Raw genomic sequence first — 17,905 nt, forward strand, 5'->3', positions numbered from 1 at the left:
TCTTTCAGAAATTAGGAAAAGATGAAGACCTTTCCAGATAAACAAAAGCTAAGGAAGTTTGTCACTGCTAGCCCTGCCCTACAAGTAGTACTAAAGGGAGTTCTTCAGACTGAAAGGAAAGTTCATTTGACAGTGGATTGAAGCAGCATAAAGAAATAAAGACTTCTGGTAAAAGTAACTATATGGGTAATTGTAAAGGCCTGCACTATGGTATTGTGGTTTTTCTTATGTAAATTCAGTTTTTAGTACTTACAGGTTCAAAAATACAAATGCATAAAAATTAATGTTAAATCTATGGTGTTGGACATACAATGTATAAATATATACTTTCTAATAAGTACAACAAAAAGGTGGTAGAAATGAGGGATATATGAGCAGGTTATGATATGCTATTAAAGTTACATTGGTGTTAAATCAAATATGATTTTTGTAGATGTAGAATACTAAATTAAAGCACCATAGTAACCACAAGGAAAATATACATAAAATATATATAGAAGGAAATGAGGAGGGGACTCCAAAATGGAACACTACAAAAAAATCAAATAAATAAGAAAGTAGACATTAATGTAAGAATTGACATTCAATAAAGGTATAAGACTTAGAAATACCAAATACAAAATGGCAAAAGAAAGTCCTAATTATCACTAGTATTTTAAATGTAAATAGACTAAAGACTCCATTTAAAAGGCAGAAATTGGCAGAATGGATAAAAAAGCATGACCCAACAATATGTATCCTTTACAAGATACTCACCTTAAATTCAAAGACACAAGTAAGTTAAAAGTTAAAGGATAGAAAAATCATTCCATTCAAGCAAGAACCAAAAGAAAGCTAGGATAACTATACTAATATCATATAAAATAAACTTTAAGTCAAAAACTGTTACAAGGGACAAAGGTCACTATCTACTGATAAATTCAACAAAAAGAAATAAAAATTATAAACGTATATATACCTAAAAACTGAGCCCCAAAATATATGAAGAAAATATTGACAGAATTGAAGGAAAAACTAGACAGTTTTACATCAATAGTTGGAGGTCTCAATAAACCACCTTCAATAATGAATAGAATATCTAAAAAGAAGATCAAAAAGGAAATTGAAAACTTGAACAATAATGTAAGCCAGCTAGACCCAAAAGACATATACAGAATATTTCACTGAACACTGACAGAATACACATCCTTCTCTAGTGCACATGGGTCATTCTCCAGGAAAGACCATGTATTCAGCCACAAAAAAATCCCAATAAATTTTTAAAGACTGAAGTCATACAATGTATCTTTTCCGACCACAGTGGAATAAAGCTAGAAATCATTAACAAAGGGAAAACTGGAAAATTCACAAATAGGTAGAAATTAAAGAACACAGTTTCATACAGCTAGTAGGTCAAAGAAGAAATCACAAGGGAATTTAGGAAATATCTTGAAGTGAATTAAATAAAAACTCATGGGATGTAGCAAAGGCAGTGCTGAGAGGGAAATTTATGGCTCTAAATATTTACATTAATAAAAGAAGCAAGGTTTTAATCAGAGACCTAACCTCACAAATGAGGATCTAGAAAAAGAACAGCAAACTAAACACAAAGCAGTTAGAAAGAAGGAAATAATAAAGACTAGAGTGTAGTTAAATGAAATAGAGTATTTTTAAAAATAGAATCAATGAAATCAAAGGGGTTTCTTTGAAATGTCAGTAAAATCAACAAACCTTTAGTGAGACTGACAAGGAGGAAAAGAGAGAGGACAAAATAACTAAAATCAGAAATGATAGTGGGGACATTACTATGACCCCCACAAAAATTAAAAGGATTGTAAGAGGATGATATGACAACTGTACACCAAAAAATTAGATAACCTAGATGAAAAGGACAAATTCCTAGAAACACACAAGCTACCTAGTCAAGAAGAAATAGAAGATCTCAACAGGCCAATAACAAAGAGATTGTATTAGTCACCAAAAATCTCCTAATAAAGAAAAGTCCTGGGCACAATGGCTTCACTGATGAATTCTACCAAACATTCCAAAAAGAATTAACATCAAACCTGCTCAAACTCTTGCAAAAATTGAAGAGGAGTGAACACTTTCCAACTCATTCTATGAGATCAACATCACCCTATGATCAAATCCAGCTAAAGATACCACAACAAAGAAAATTACAGACCAGTATTCCTCGTAAATATAAGATAGAAAAATCCTCAAAAAAAATATGAGAAAACTGAATCCAACAGCACATTAAAAGAATTATATACCATGATAAGTGAGATATATCCCAGGTATACAAGGATGGTTCAACATAAGAAAATCAATATAATATGCCACATTAGTAGAATGAGGGGAAAAAATACACAGTTATCTCAATTGATGAAAAAAGGCATTTGACAAAATCTGGCATTCTTCTTGTTAAAAGCACAGAAAACTAGGAATAGAAGAAAAAGTTATTTAACTTGATAAAGTGTACTTATGAAAAACCAAGAGTTTGAAACCATACCAATGGTAATGAAAGCTTTCCCTCAAAGATTAGGAAAAACACAAGAATGCTCACTGTTATCACTGCCATTCAACATTATACTGGAAGTTCTAGCCAGAGCATTTAGGCAAGAAAAAGAAAAGGCATCCTAGTTGGAAAAGAAGAAGTAAAGTTTCCCCTTTTGCAAATGATCCTATATATAGAAAATCCTGAAAAATTTTTCCACAGCAAAGCTCTTAGGACTAATGAACAAATTTTGCAAAATGGCAGGGTATGAGATAAACACGTAAAAAAATTCATGTACAACACAAATAGTGAACTGCAAGTTAAATCATGGATTATAGGTAATAGTACAATTATAAAAGTGAGCTTTCATCAACTGTCACAAATATACCACACCAAAGCAAGGTGTTAATAATAGGATGGTATATGGGAACCCTCTATTTTATTCATAATTTTTTTGTAAACTCATGACTTCTCTAATAAAAAGAAAAAAAGATCAGTAGTGTTTCCATACACTAATAATGAACAATCTGAAGAGTAAATCAAGAAATAAATTCCATTTGCAATAGCAACTAAAAGAATCAAATATCTAAGAATAAATTTATCCAAGGATGTAAAGGACTTGGGCATGGAAAGATACAAAACATTGTGAAAGAAATCAAAGACCTAAATAAATAGAACATCCCTTGTCTATGTCTTGGAAGACTAAATATTGTTAAGATATCACTTTTACCCAAAGTGATTTACAGATTCAAAGCAATTCCCATTAAAATTTTAACAACCTTCTTTGCAGAAATGGAAATCTAATCATCAAATATATGTGAAAGAGTTTGGGGCCCTGAATAGCCAAAACCATCTTGAAAAGCAAGTTGGAGGACTCACACTTCCCAATCTGAAACTTATTACAATGCTGCAAGTAATCGAAACATTATGGTACTGGCACAAGGACAGACATCTAAACCAGTGGAATAGAATTAAGAGTTCATAAATAATCCTTCACATCTGTGTCCAAATGATTTTTGACAAGGGTGCCAAGACCGCTCAATGGGGGAAAGAACAATCACTTTGAGAAATAGTGCTGGGAAAACTGGTTATTCTGTACAAAAGAATGAAGGAGTGCTCCTACCTCACACCATATGTAAAAATTAATTCAAAATATGGATCAAAGACCAAAATATAAGAACCCAAAGTAAAATTCTGTAAAGAAAACATGGGGAAGTATCTTCTGGATGTTGTGTTGGAAAGGTCTTTACACCAAAGCATGAGCAAAAAAAGAAAAAGTAGATAAATGTGACTTCATCAAATTAAAACCATTTGGGGGAACAGATGTGGCTCAAACAGTTGAGTGCCTGCTTCCCACATGGGACGTCCCAGGTTCAGTTCCCAGTGCCTCCTAAGAACAAAAAAGCAAAAAACAAGTGAACAAATGACAAAACCAACTCAGGGAGCTGACGTGGCCAGTGGTTGAGCACCAACTTCCCACAAACGAGGTCCCTGGTTCAATCCTCCAGCTCTGGTACCTAACAACAAAACAAAACAAAACTTTTGTGCATCAAAGAACCTGTATCCATGAAAGTAAAAAGACCATCTACAGAATGAGAGAATATATTTGAAAACTACATATCCAATAGGGTTTAATATCCAGAATACATAAGGAAATCCTTCAACTCAGTAACAAAAAGACAAACAACCCAATGTAGAAAGAGGCAAAAGACATGAATAGACATTTCTCTAAAGAAGATAAACAAATGACCCCTAGGTGCATGAGAAAAAAAAAAGTTCAACATCATAAGCCATTGTGGAATTACAAATGAAAACCATGAGAGAACATTTCACACCCACTAAAATGGCTAATATTGAAACTATGGAAACTAACAATCATTGGAGAGGATGTGGAATAACAGGAACACTTGTTCATTGTTGGTGGGCATGTAAAATGGTACAACTGCTATGGAAAACAGTTTGGTGGTTCTTCAAAAAGTTAAGTATAGAATTACCATATAACCCAGCAATCCACTGCTAGGTATATACACGAAGAATTGATAGCAGGGATTCAAACAGATATTTGCACACCAGTGTTCATAGTGGCATTATTCCTAATTGCCAAAAGAGGGAAGCAACGCAAGTGTCCATCAACAGATGAATGGATCACACTTCTGATACATGATACAACATGGATGAACCTTAAAGACATCATGCTGAGTGAAATAAGCCAGACAAAAAAGGATAAATATTGTATGACTTCACTAATATGAAATAATTAGAATAAGCAAATTCACAGAGTCAGAAACTAAAATGAAGGTAACCAGGGGTCTGGGTGAGTTAGGGAATGGGGAGTTAATGCTTAATTGGTACAGAGTTTCTGTTGCGGATGACGGAAAAGTTTTGTTAATGGATGGTGGTGATAGTAGCACAACATAGTGAATGTAATTAGCACTGAATTATATACTTGATTGTGATTCAAATGGAAAATTTTAGGTTGTATATATGTTATTAGAATAAAAATTAAAGAAAAACCATAGTATTATACAGTACAAATAAGGATACCTAGTGTAAACTATGTATAGTATAATTATATAATATTGTTTCATCAATTGTAGCAAAGTTACCACAATAATACAAAGTGTTAATAATAGGGAAAACTGCATGTGGGGGTGGGGGTGGTATATGGGAACTGTGTATTTTCTGCTTGATTTTTCTGTAAATCTGTGACTTCTCTAATAAAAGAAAAGCCTTCAGCATCCTTTCTTATACTCCATACCACACTTGAACACAACAAGCGAAGAAGACCCTCAGGCTTTTTTTTTCCTTTTCTGATAAATATGGTACTGTTTTCTCAAGGCAAATATTAAACTTATTTTTGCATCTTAGTACTTCTTGGCCTCAGTGTTCTCATTGAGCTTAGAGGCATCATAGGAAACTAGAAAGAAGGTAGGAATTGAAATCAGAGAACCTGGATTTAGTCTGCACTAGCTGTTTTGAGGAAGTCATAAACCTCTCTGATATTCAACATCCCCCATTATAAAATAGAAATATCTACCTATCTGTCTTGAGGATTATGTGAAATTATACATATAAAAAGCTGAAAACATTTTATAAGGAGAAGGCACTATAAATATCAGTATTGAAATTATGGCTATTGTTATATGCAAATTAAACCAGTTTTACATAAAGTATTTCTATTTCAGAAATTTTATAAATTATTTTGGAGGAATAAAACCCATGTAAATATATTTTTTAACATTTTATTGCTTTTTTAATGGTGACATATATATCTAAGATGGTCTACTTTTCCCAGTTTTTAAAATTCCCACTCCCCAGGGAGGATGCAAAATTTCATCTTCCCCCACTTTATTTATTTATTTTTTTAAAGACTTATTTATTTTATTTAAATCTCCCCCCTCCCCCGGTTGTCTGTTCTCTGTGTCTATTTGCTGCGTCTTGTTTCTTTGTCCGCTTCTGTTGTCGTCAGCGGCACGGGAAGTGTGGGCGGCGCCATTCCTGGGCAGCCTGTACTTTCTTTCGCACTGGGCGGCTCTCCTTACGGGGCGCACTCCTTGCGCGTGGGGCTCCCCTACACGGGGGACACCCCTGCGTGGCAGGGCACTCCTTGCGTGCATCAGCACTGCGCATGGGCCAGCTCCACACGGGTCAAGGGGGCCCGGGGTTTGAACCGTGGACCTCCCATGTGGTAGACGGACGCCCTAACCACTGGGCCAAGTCCGTTTCCCCCCCACTTTATTTTTGAACCATCTTGCTTCTAAGAATATCCTCAAGTTCCACTGTTTAGAGGACATAAGTATTTTGAATATTAATCTGTTTTCTTTTACCCTGTATTTTTCCGTTCTCTTCCTTACCATTCAGGCAGATAGTTGGCTGGGTGCTTATTGACTGATGTGTAGTATGTGGCAGGATGGAAAAAACAAATAGCTCAAAAGCATTTCTGGCTTTTGAATTCCTAAAGGGGAATCCTAGGCATAGGGCCAGAAATAGTGAGGATTATGAAGCTACTCTCCCAGACTCAAAAGAACTATTTCTGGCCCGGGGAAAAGAGATCAGAAAAAGAGAAAGAGAAATTCATGTGTTCCAAAGCAGAGGACATCTATGCCCTACTTACCAAGGAGTACTGCTAAGAGGGGTGGCATGACCACATAAAAACTTGACTATTTGTGGTAGCTGGAGATAGGACTTCTCTAGATAGTAGGGAACCTAGAAATCTATTTAATGGGATCAGTAATATCCACCTCACCAGGAAAAATAATTTTGAGAATTATAAGAAACAACATATGTGAATGTCCTTTGCACTCTGCTTAAATATGTACTGAGTAGATATTCTGTAAATGTTCTTTTCCCTCCAATTGACACTGACATTTTGACCATCACACCAATTCCATTCCTCTCTCACCTCCATGCTCCATTTTCCATTTTCTTACACCTGGACTGATGAATGGTACTGGAATTTAAAAAGCAGACAAAGACCAACACAGGGCCTTAAATTTTTTTAAAATATTTTTATAAGCTCCATTTTGATGCTAATTAAAAGTCCTGGTACCCAGCTTTCTCCTGCCTACTCCAACAAGGAGAGTCAGTCCTCATCTACCTTTAAGGCAAAGAAGAAAATTTCTTAGGGCAATGCTCAGCAACTCCTTTGCCTGGGTGCCTCTCTAGAAAGAACATGATGGAGAAGAGAAGGGATAGGGCCTTCCAGACAAAATGCTGTGTAGAAGAGTCTTTGGATTATGAAGTACTAATTGAAGATTGTTTCCATCTGAAGTAAAGTTGCCATCCAGAGCCTTAGGGCTGAAAGGAATATCTTGAAGCATTGAAATGTTCCTTTTGATTTTCTATGCCTGGTGTAATGCTCTCAAATAGTATTAATAGCCATGACAACGCATGGCCTCAGACATGTGGAATGGGGAGAAAGAGATATACGGATAATTGAGTTTTTCACAGGCATGCAATTTATAATACCTTGGGGCATCTGTGAGGCCCCAGAGGCCTTTATTCTAGCCCTTTGGTTCTCCTGGAACCTCCAGGGGCACAGGAGGGTAGACCTAACAAGGCTTTGCTGGGAGCATAGCTTCAGGAAATTAGTTCTAATTTCTCTTTTGAACTAAGCATGCTTGTCAGATGACAGTTCTTGCTATTTAGTGTCTCCAAAAATAGTTATATTTTTCATTATGGCACTCAGGCAGATGTAGCAAACCATCATTAGGGCATATTTGATAGTGCTTTATACTTGTGTAAATAAACTGGATTTTTCCATGCTCTCTCAGAGGCTTCAGAGTTGTTTTGTTGTTGTTGTTGTTGCTTTTAAGTTAACCTTTAATTTTATTATTTTTCCAGACATCTATTACTCTTTTAGTCCCAAACATGTGACTTCTTTTTCCTTCAAGACTTTCATATTCCTCTAGCTTCTGCCACAGACTATCTCACAGTATTTACAGCCTCCAGTTTTTCAAAGGCATTTGTTTGCTATCATCTTTGGGAGACATTGTTAGTTTGTTTCCTGCAGAGGGCAGAGTCCTTAGAGAATAGGAAATGGAAGAGATAATTTTGATTATAGGGAAGGGATATGGAGAGCCATCAGGCATGAACTTGAGAAGACAGACATAGGTGGAATGCCATATTGGGGTATTGCTTTTCTGGTGGGGAGGGAAGTATAAGGAGCTAAAAGTATGATTACCTTCACCTTCTTTACAGTTTGACTTCCAGTAGCTATGGGCAGGCCGTCATTGTGGTTGTGGACCATGGTAGAAAGCATTACTGCTCAGATATTGATCCAATCTATGTCTCTGTTTGTCTTATTTCAACCCTAAGGATGTGGTTTGCGTAAAACTGCAATACCTTATTTTCTTTCTGTTCCTTCCAGATTCATGAAGGTGGCAGGAAGCACAGTGGATGCAGTTACCTGGCAACAGTAGGTATTCACCATTTTTGCTCTTACTTATAACAGCTGTTATGAAATGAAAGATAATTAGTTGTCACCAAGTTCATGGTTGGCATTAAATAAGTTATCCTTCACTCTCTAAGAAAAAATTTAAACTAACTCCAAAGCTGTTCTTATGACACATTCTATCTCCACAGTATAATACGTTTGTTTTGCTTTGTTCTTTAAAAAACACACATGTACCACACAACACTGACACATTTTGGAGAGCTCAACTACTATGTACATTTCAAAATTAATCTGTCATCAGCGAACAGGTAATGGCTGTCTAAGCATTATACCGTTTCCCTGTAAACTTTTCCTTTGGGAAAAATTTTCTTGTTTAAGAGAGGAAATAGTTTTAATTACTCAATATATCATGTGAAAATAGAAACACTTCATTATGTCAATGGCATTAATATGAAGTAGATTTTTAAAAAGTATCAAGGGAATAAAGCAGCTTGAAGAAAGGATAAACCCTGTATTCCAGAAAGAAGCTGACAATGGCAAAGACCTGTTACCCCAAGATAGCTTGACTTGTAAAAAATAATTATCTGATATATAAACTTCAGTTTTCTTTAAGTCTCCTTATGGCATATGTCCCAAAATGTCCAGCATCACACAATATCTCCCCAATTTTATATTGGAATCATGCTGTTATTTTCTGTAGAAACCTATCCCCAACATCTTCCAATTCATTTCTTACCTAGTGTGGTCCTCGCTGCACAGACATGTGCTTTCCAGCCCTTATGCCACAGCCCTCAAGTATGGCCATCTTTCCCATTTACTCTAACCCTTCCTGCATAGGGCATTTACTCCTCTTGTTTATCCCCGTTTTAAGTAGGTCAGAGTATCCCTTGGGGATTCATGACAAGTGTGAAAGAAAGAGAAGTAGATTAAATCTTTAAGTATCCCAAAAAGATTTTTTTTTTTAAGATTTATTTATTTTTATTTAATTCCCCTCCTCCCCCAGTTGTCTGTTCTCTGTGTCTATTTGCTCGTCTTGTTTCTTTGTCCGCTTCTGTTGTCGTCAGCGGCACGGGAAGTGTGGGCGGCGCCATTCCTGGGCAGGCTGCACCCTCTTTCTCAGGGCTGGGCGGCTCTCCCCACGGGTGCACTCCTTGCGCGTGGGGCTCCCCCACGCGGGGGACACCCCTGTGTGGCAGGGCACTCCCTGCGCGCATCAGCACTGCGCATGGGCCAGCTCCACACGGGTCAAGGAGGCCCGGGGTTTGAACCGGGGACCTCCCATGTGGTAGACGGACGCCCTACCACTGGGCCAAGTCTGTTTCCCCCAAAAAGATTTTTTGTTGTTGGCAATCCATAACTTGAATCATAATGGAAAGTGTTTTATTCTGCATTTATACTTAGTTTCTCCAAACAAGAAGTACCAAATGTTGTCAGAAATTATTATCCTCTTTCAATTTGTTTCTGTAAGTCATGGATTGAATAGATCTGAGAATCATGTCCTTCCCTTGCTTCAAACCCCAGTGTCTTCCCTTTGCACTAGGATGAAAGCCAAATTCTCTACTCTGGCCTATGAGGCCCTTTGTGTTTGTCCTCTGCTACCTTCTGATCTCACCTGGCACCACTCGGCCCTTACTCATTCCATCGCACCACACTAGTGTTTGTTAGGTTCTTTGAAGTTTCAGGTACATGTCTGCCTATCTTTGTACATACTGTTCCCTCTGCCTAGAATGTTGTTCTCTCCCCTCTTGTGTGGCTTTCTCCTTCTCCCCTTTCAAGTCTCAGCTTATCTGTCATCTCATCAGAGAGGCCTTCCCTGACCATCCTATCTAAAACAGGTCCCCTATTTCATTTTTTCTTCTTAGCTCTTTGTTTTATTCATTACACTTATCATAACTTGCAATTATTATTTTATCCCATGATTTGTATTTGTTATTTGTTTGTTTTTCTCATCTATCAGAATGTTACTTACTCGTAATATATTGGCTCACATTTTTTAACATAGGAGAAATCCAGAATTGAGGTGTTTGCAAGGTGATGCTTTCTCCCAGAAGAAAGTGTGATACTGGGGCTGCTGCCAGTGATCCTTGGTCCTTGGCTTTTCTGTCAGATGGTAATGGACATAGTAGCATCTTCTTTCACTTCCAGCTTCCTTTGGCTTCCAGCTTCTGGCTGCTGTCTGTAGCTTCTCTCTGGGGCCTTCTCTATAAGCCCTCTAGTAATAGGAGTAAGATCCATCCTGAATGAGGTGGGCCACATCTTAACTGAAGAAACTTCATCAATAGGTCCTATTTACAATGGGTTCATACCCATAGGAATGGATTAAGATTAAGAACATGTTTTTCTAGGTTACAAAACTTCAAGCCAATTAACAGGACTGTTATTTACATATGTATATATGAGCATTTATTTCTTTATTGTATTCTTTTAAAGATACATAGATCACAAAAAAAAATATTACATTAAACAATATAAGAGGTTCCCACATACCCCATACTCCACAACCCACACTCCTCCCACATCAACAAAGTCCTTCATCATTGTGGCACATCTGTTGCCTTGTTGAATACATCTTGGAGCACTGCTGCACTGCATGGATTATAGCTCACATTGTAGTTTACACTCTCCCCCAGTACATTCAGTGGGATATGTGTCCAACATCTGTCCCTGCAAAATCATTTAGGACAACTCCAAGTCCTGAAAATGCACCCACATCACATCTCTTCTTCCCTTTGCCTGCCCTCAACTACTGTGGCCACTGTCTCCACATCAGTGCTACAGTTTCTTCCATTACTAGTCACAGTAGTTCTATAGTAGAATACCAATAAGTTCACTCTAATCCATATTTTATTCCTCCATCCTGTGGACCCTGGGATGGTGCTGTCCACTCTACCTGTATGTCGAGAGGGGGCTTCCATCCTACATGGTTGATGGATGTAATTCTCCTGCTTGCAGTTGTAGGCACTCTCAGTTCCCTGATGTGGTGGTTGACCATCTTCACCTATCTGTTAGCTGACCTGGGTAAGTCCAATAAAACAGAGAGTACGAGTTTCTACTCTGCTGAGGCTCAGGGCCCAGCAAGCACATGGCCAGTCCAGAGATTCAAGTCTCTTGGGTATACCCCAACCCCAGCACCAACCACAGGTTCAGTAAACGTGACAGAAGAGGCGTGTGTAGAAAGGTCACATCTGAGTTCAAATCCATCACACTCAGGAACACAAATTCCAAAGTGGGGCCCACTGACAAGGCACTGAACTCCAGAGCCAACTGCCATGACCATAGAACCTATATGTCTCCATAGCCCTCAGGAGCACCAGTACCTGGGGTTGTATCTACTTTGGCTGTCTCTGGGATCCTGCTGAGGCATACATAAGCATGACTTCCTGACTCATTTTTTTAAGACTCTTAGCCATATAAACTCATTTATATTTACCATTTCTCCCTTTTATTCAAGGTCTTTTTCTAATTGCATCACCAGTTAGTGATTGGTAGTAATCCACTGGCACCACGGAGGCTCATCCTGGGAGTCATGACCCACACTGGGGAGAACGTAATGCATTTACATGCTGAGTTTGGCTTAGAGAGTGGTCATATCTGAGCAACATGGAGGCTCTCAGGAAGTAACTCTTAGGCATCCTGCAGCTCTAAGCCTAGTTCAAATTTCAGGCACACAGGTTCATTAGCATAGTCATCAGTATCAAGGGCTCATCATTGGAGCATCCTTCTTCACTGGTCTTTGTCCTTGCACTTGGGGGATTGTTGCTGTTCCATTGGGAAATGTGACAGAGCTCCCTTGGCTAGGAACTCAGCACTCCCTCACTTATCATTTGTAACTGTAACTGCTATGAAAATACCCAATGAATAGCCAAACATTTCATATACCCTATAGACATGCCCTGGAGAACTCCCTCCCAACCATGTGTCCCTATCAATAACACCCCACACCAGCTTTCCTCCCTTGCCATAGTTGAACCCCTCTCTGGTCCAAAACTTCTTAAAAAATGAAGCCTACTATATTGCCAAATTCAGTTAGTAGGAAAATGAAATAGTAATGATAGGTTTAAAGATTAGAAATAGAATACATACTAATTTAGAAAAACTAAAATAAAGTAAAAATAAATTGGAGTATTAAAACATGAAAAATATCATAAAACTTTGTTTTTGACATTTTGCCTTTCATCACCGTAATAGGTGTTGCCCTATGTGTACAGTGGCAAGGCAATTTCTTTCATTTCTTCTTCAGTATATACATCCATTCTTTTTTAGTTTTAATTTTGTCTTCAAAAAAGTTTTAGATCACAATAAAGTCATGTATACAATATAGGGGACCCCCATATATCCAATAAACCCTTTTCCCCCTTCCCCAGCAATGATCTTTTTACATGTTCATGTTATATTTGCTGCAGCTGATGTACAGATATTGAAACATAGTTATCAAACATGGTTCCATTTTGGTTTACATTTTGGTTTATTTTTTAGACTGTACAATTTTCTAAATTTTTAGTTACATTATTGCTTACATTATGATTTACATTTTAGCCTCTAGAATTTTATACATTTTTGGTGAAATTTAACATGTCCTATATCCATCATTGCACGATCTTGTGGAACACTTCCATTGGCCCCCAGTTACCCAGCTTCCTTTTATTCTACTCCTCTATCCCCCTTCCCTCAGGACCCACAGTGAAAACCAAGCTTCACTGCTTAAAGGACCAGATTCACAGATACTTGCAACAATGCTGAGGGCTTGACATACTAGACTGTCCTTGCCCATTGGGAGCCACCAATTCTTTCAAGAGACACAATTCCCTCTGTCTGAGAACATCAGGCCTCCCCAGGATGTGGGTATACCTTCCCACTCATTATATGGGTCTCGACCCAATGATATAACACACTATGACAAGATGAACACTCCCTAGAAGCCTGCCCCTGTGCCAGATATCCCCCCTTAAGCACTTTAAACAGGTAATCCTTCCTTATTATATTTTCTAAAGAGTTTTGTCAACGTTATTGTTGCAACCACATATGCAACAATCTCCCATGTTCAACTGTTCTTCCCAACCCTCCCCCCAATTCCTTGGGCCACCTGACCCATCCTCCCAACCCTAGCCGTCTTCAAGCCTACAAAGCCCCACACGATAGTATCCCTATGCCGCCATCTTATCCCTTCCCTGTACAAATACTTACCTCCACTTTATCATACATTTCACCCATGTAGACATTAGCTCACAACTTTCCTCTCCCTGCCAATTTCCTGTAAGCCTATCATCCAGTCTCTACCTCTCTGAGACAGCTTGGTTTGCTATTTCATACCAGAGAGGTCATGTAGTATTTGTTCTTCAATGCCTGGCTTGCTTCACTCAACATAAGATCCTCAAGATTCATCCATGTTATCCCATGTGTTTGTACTGTATTCCTTCTTATAGCTGAGTAGTATTCCATTACATGTATATACCACATTTTGTTTATCTGTTCATCTGTTGATGGGCATTTGTGTTGATTCCAACTTTTGGCAATAGTGAATAATGCTGCTATGAACATTGATGTGCATATATCGGTTTGTGTCCTTGTTTTCAATTCTTCTGGGTATATAACCAGCAGTGGAATTGTTGGGTCATATGGCAGATCTATAGCTAGTTTTTTGATAAACCGCCAAACTGTCCTCCAGAATGGCTGGATCCTTCTCCATTCCCACCAGCAGTGGATGAGTGTTCCCATTCCTCCACATCCTGTCTAATGCTTGTAGTCTTCTGTTTTTTTTGATAGCCGCCGATCTTACAGGAGTAAGATGGTATCTGATTGTAGTTTTGATATGCATTTCCCTAATAGCTAGTGATTTCGAGCATCTTTTCATGTGCTTTTTAGCCATTTGTATTTCTTCTTTGGAGAAGTGTCTCTCCAAATCTCTTGCCCCTTTTTAAAATATGTTGTTTGTCTTTTATTTTTGAGATACAGGAGTTCTTTATATATGCAGGATATTAGTCTCTTATCAGATATGTGGTTACGAAATATTTTCTTCCATTGGGTAGGTTTTTCCTTTCTTGACATACTCCTTCAAGCTGCAAAAGGCTTTAATTTTGAGGAGGTCCTATTTATCTATTTGTTCTTTTGCAGTTCATGCTTCGGGTGTGAAGTTCATAAAGCCATTTCCTATTACAAGGTCCTGTAGATGCTTCCCTACATTGTTTTCCAAAGTCTTTATGGTCTTGGCACTTACATTTAGGTCTTTGATCCATCTTGAGTTGATTTTCATATAAGGTGTGAGATGGTAATCCTCTTTCATTATTTACATATGGATATTCAGTTCTCCAAGCACCATTTGTTGAAGAGGCCATTCTCTCCCAGTTGAGTGGACTTCATGACCTTGTCAAATATCAGATGACTGTGTATATGAGGAGCTATATTAGAACTCTCAATTCAGTTCTATTGGTCAGTGTGTCTATCCTTGTGCCAATACCATGCCATTTTCACAACTGTAGCTTTGTAGTATGTTTTGAAGTCAGACAGTGTGATTCCTCCAATTTCATTTTTCTTTTTCAATATGTCTGGCTGTTTGGGGCCTCTTTCCTTTCCAAATAAATTTAATAATTAGTTTTTGTAGTTCATTGAAAAATGCTGTGTTGATTTTTATTTGGGATTGCATTGAATCTGTAGATCAGTTTGGGTAGGATAGACATCTTAATGATATTTAGTCTTCCTATCCATGAACAGGGAATATTCTTCCATTTATTTAAGTCTTCTTTGATTTCCTTGAACAGTGTTGTGTAGTTTTCTGTGTATAAGTCTTTTACATCTTTAGTTAAATTTATTCCTTGATATTTGATTTTTTTTTTTTACTATTTGTAAATGGTATTTGTTTCTTGATTTCCTCCTCATATTGCTCATTTTTGGTGTACAGAAGTCCTACTGATTTTTGTGCATTGATCTTATAACTTGCAACTTTACTGATCTCATTTATAAGTTCTAGAAGCTTTGTGGTAGACTTCTCAGGGCTTTCTATGTATAGGATCATGTCACCTGCAAATAGTGAAATTTTGACTTCTTCCTTTCCAATTTGGATGCCTTTTATATCTGATTCTTGCCTCAGTGCTCAAACAAGTACTTCTAACAAAATGTGTTAAATAGGAGGGAGATAGTGGGCATCCTTGTCTTGTTCCTGATCTTAGAGGGAAAGTTTTTAGGATTTCACCATTGTAAATGATGTTAGCTGTGGGTTTTTCATATATACCCTTTATCATGTTCAGAAGGTTTCCTTCTATTCCTATCTTTTGCAATGTTTTTATCAAGAAAGGGTGCTGTATATTTTTGTCAAATGCTTTTTCTACAGCTATAGATATGGTCATGTGATTTTTTTCCTTTAATCTGTTTATGTGGTGTATTACATTAATTGATTTTCTCTATGTTGAACCATCTTACATACCAGGAATGAAACCCACTTGGTCATGGTGTATAATTTAATATGTTGTTGAACACGATTAGCAAGTATTTTGTTGAGGATTTTTGCATCAAGTTTCATTAGAGAGATTGGTCTGTGATTTTCCTTTCTTTTGGTGTCTTTTTTTGGCTTTGGTATTAGGGTAATGTTGGCATCATAGAATGAGTTAGACAATGTTCCTTCATTTTGATTTTTTTAAAGAGTTTAGGCAAGGTTGGTGTTAGTTCTTTCCAGAATGTTTGGTAGAATTCACCTGTGAATCTGTCTGGTCCAGGGCTCTTCTTAGTTGGGAGATTTTTAATGACTGCTTCTATCTCTTTACTTGTGATTGTTTTGTTGAGATAGTCAATTTCTCCTTTCATCAATGTAGGCTGCTTATGTGTTTCTAGGATTTGTCCATTTCCTCGAAATTGTCCTTCTTGTTGGCATATAGTTTTTCAAAGTATCCTCTTATGGTAATCTTTATTTCTGTGGAGTCAGTGGTGATATCCTCTTTCTCATTTCTTATTTTGTGTATTTGCATCTTCTCTTTTTTTTTCTTTGTTAGTCTAGCTAAGGATTTGTCAATTTTATTGATCTCCTCAAAGAACCAGTTTCTTTGTTTTATTTTCTCTAGTGCTTTCTTATTTTCTATTTCACTTAGTTCTGCTCTGATCTTTGTTATTTCTTTCTTTCTTCTTCCATTGGGGTTAGTTTTTTTTTTTGTTTGTTTTTTACTAATTCCTCCAAGTGTGCAGTTAGGTCTTCAATTTTAGCTCTTTCTTCTTTTTCAATGTATGAATTTATGCCTATGGATTTCCCTCTCAGTACTGCTTTTGCTGCATCCCATAAGTTTTGATATGTTGTGTTGCCATTTTCATTAGTTTCAATGTAGTTACTGATTTCTTTTGAGGTTTCCTCCTTGACCCACTGTTTTTCTAAGAGTGTGTTGTTTAACTTCCATATCTTGGTGCCAGTCTGGGTCTCTGGCCCTCACAGATTTCCAGCTTCATTCCACTGTGGTCAGAGAAATTATTTTGTATGATTCCAATTTTTCTGAATTCATTGAGACTTTCTCTGTGATGTAGCATGTGGTCTATCTTGGGCAATGATCCATGTGCGCTTGAAAAGAATGTATATCCTGCTGTATTTGGGTGTAATGTTCTATATATGTCTATTAGGTCCAGCTCCTCTAATATATCATTGAAGGATTTTTTTCCTTATTTATTCTCTGTTGAGATGTTCTGTCCAAAGTTGATAGTGGTATATTAAAGTCCCCCACTATAATTGTAAAGGCATCTATTCCTTCACTTAGTTTTTCCAGTGTTTGCCTCACATATTTGGAGGCATCCTGATTAGGAGCATAAATGTTCATGATTGTTCTTTCTTCTTGAAAGATTATCAGTTTCACTAATATGTAGTGTCCATCTTTGTCTCTCGCAATAGTTTTGCATTTAAAGTCTATTTTGCCTGATATTATTATAGCTATGACTGCCCCTTTTTGGTTATTGTTTGCCTGTTAGATTGTTTTCCAACCATTCACTTTCAACCTCCTTGAATCCCTGGGTCTAAGATGTGTTTCTTGTAGACAGCATATAGATGGATGATATTTCCTTATTTATTCTTCCAGTCTGTGTCTCTTGACAGGCTAGTTTAATCCATTGACATTCAGTGTTATTACTCTCAAGGAATTACTTATATTAGTCATATTTTCTTTGGATTTGTGTTTTTCACATGTTTTTTTTTTCTCCTTTTGTCATTTTATTTGTCTTACACTCTTCTCCAACTCTGTCTCTCCTGTTTTTTTTTTTTTCCTCCTGCAGAACTCCCTTTAGTAATTCTTGAAGGGTATGTTTCTTGTTGGCATACTCTCTCAGTTTCTCTTTATCTGTGAATACTTTGAACTGTCCATCATTTTTGAATGCTGGCTTTGCTGAATAGACTATTCTTAGTTGGAATTTTTTTCTCATAGTACCTTGACTATGTCATACTACTGTCTTCTTGCCTCCATGGTTTCAGATGAGAAATCAGCACTTAATCTTATGGAGCCTCCCTTGTATGTGATGGTTCTCTTTTCTCTGGCTGCTTTCAGTATTTTCTCTTTGTCTTGAGTATTGGATAA

General features: G+C 37.3%; 1 protein-coding gene across 1 annotated transcript in view; it reads left to right on the forward strand.

Moving 5' to 3' along the window:
* The window catches only part of HPSE2 (heparanase 2 (inactive)), an 827,209-nt gene that overhangs the window by 564,788 nt on the left and 244,516 nt on the right, over positions 1-17,905 (forward strand). Inside the window, exon 6 of the mRNA XM_004457034.4 lies at positions 8,346-8,393. Coding sequence (XP_004457091.1) covers positions 8,346-8,393 — 48 coding nt within the window. The remainder of the gene's footprint in view (positions 1-8,345; positions 8,394-17,905) is intronic.

The sequence above is a fragment of the Dasypus novemcinctus genome, chromosome 6, assembly GCF_030445035.2.
Source record: "Dasypus novemcinctus isolate mDasNov1 chromosome 6, mDasNov1.1.hap2, whole genome shotgun sequence".
In the NCBI taxonomy this organism is placed as follows: domain Eukaryota; kingdom Metazoa; phylum Chordata; class Mammalia; order Cingulata; family Dasypodidae; genus Dasypus; species Dasypus novemcinctus.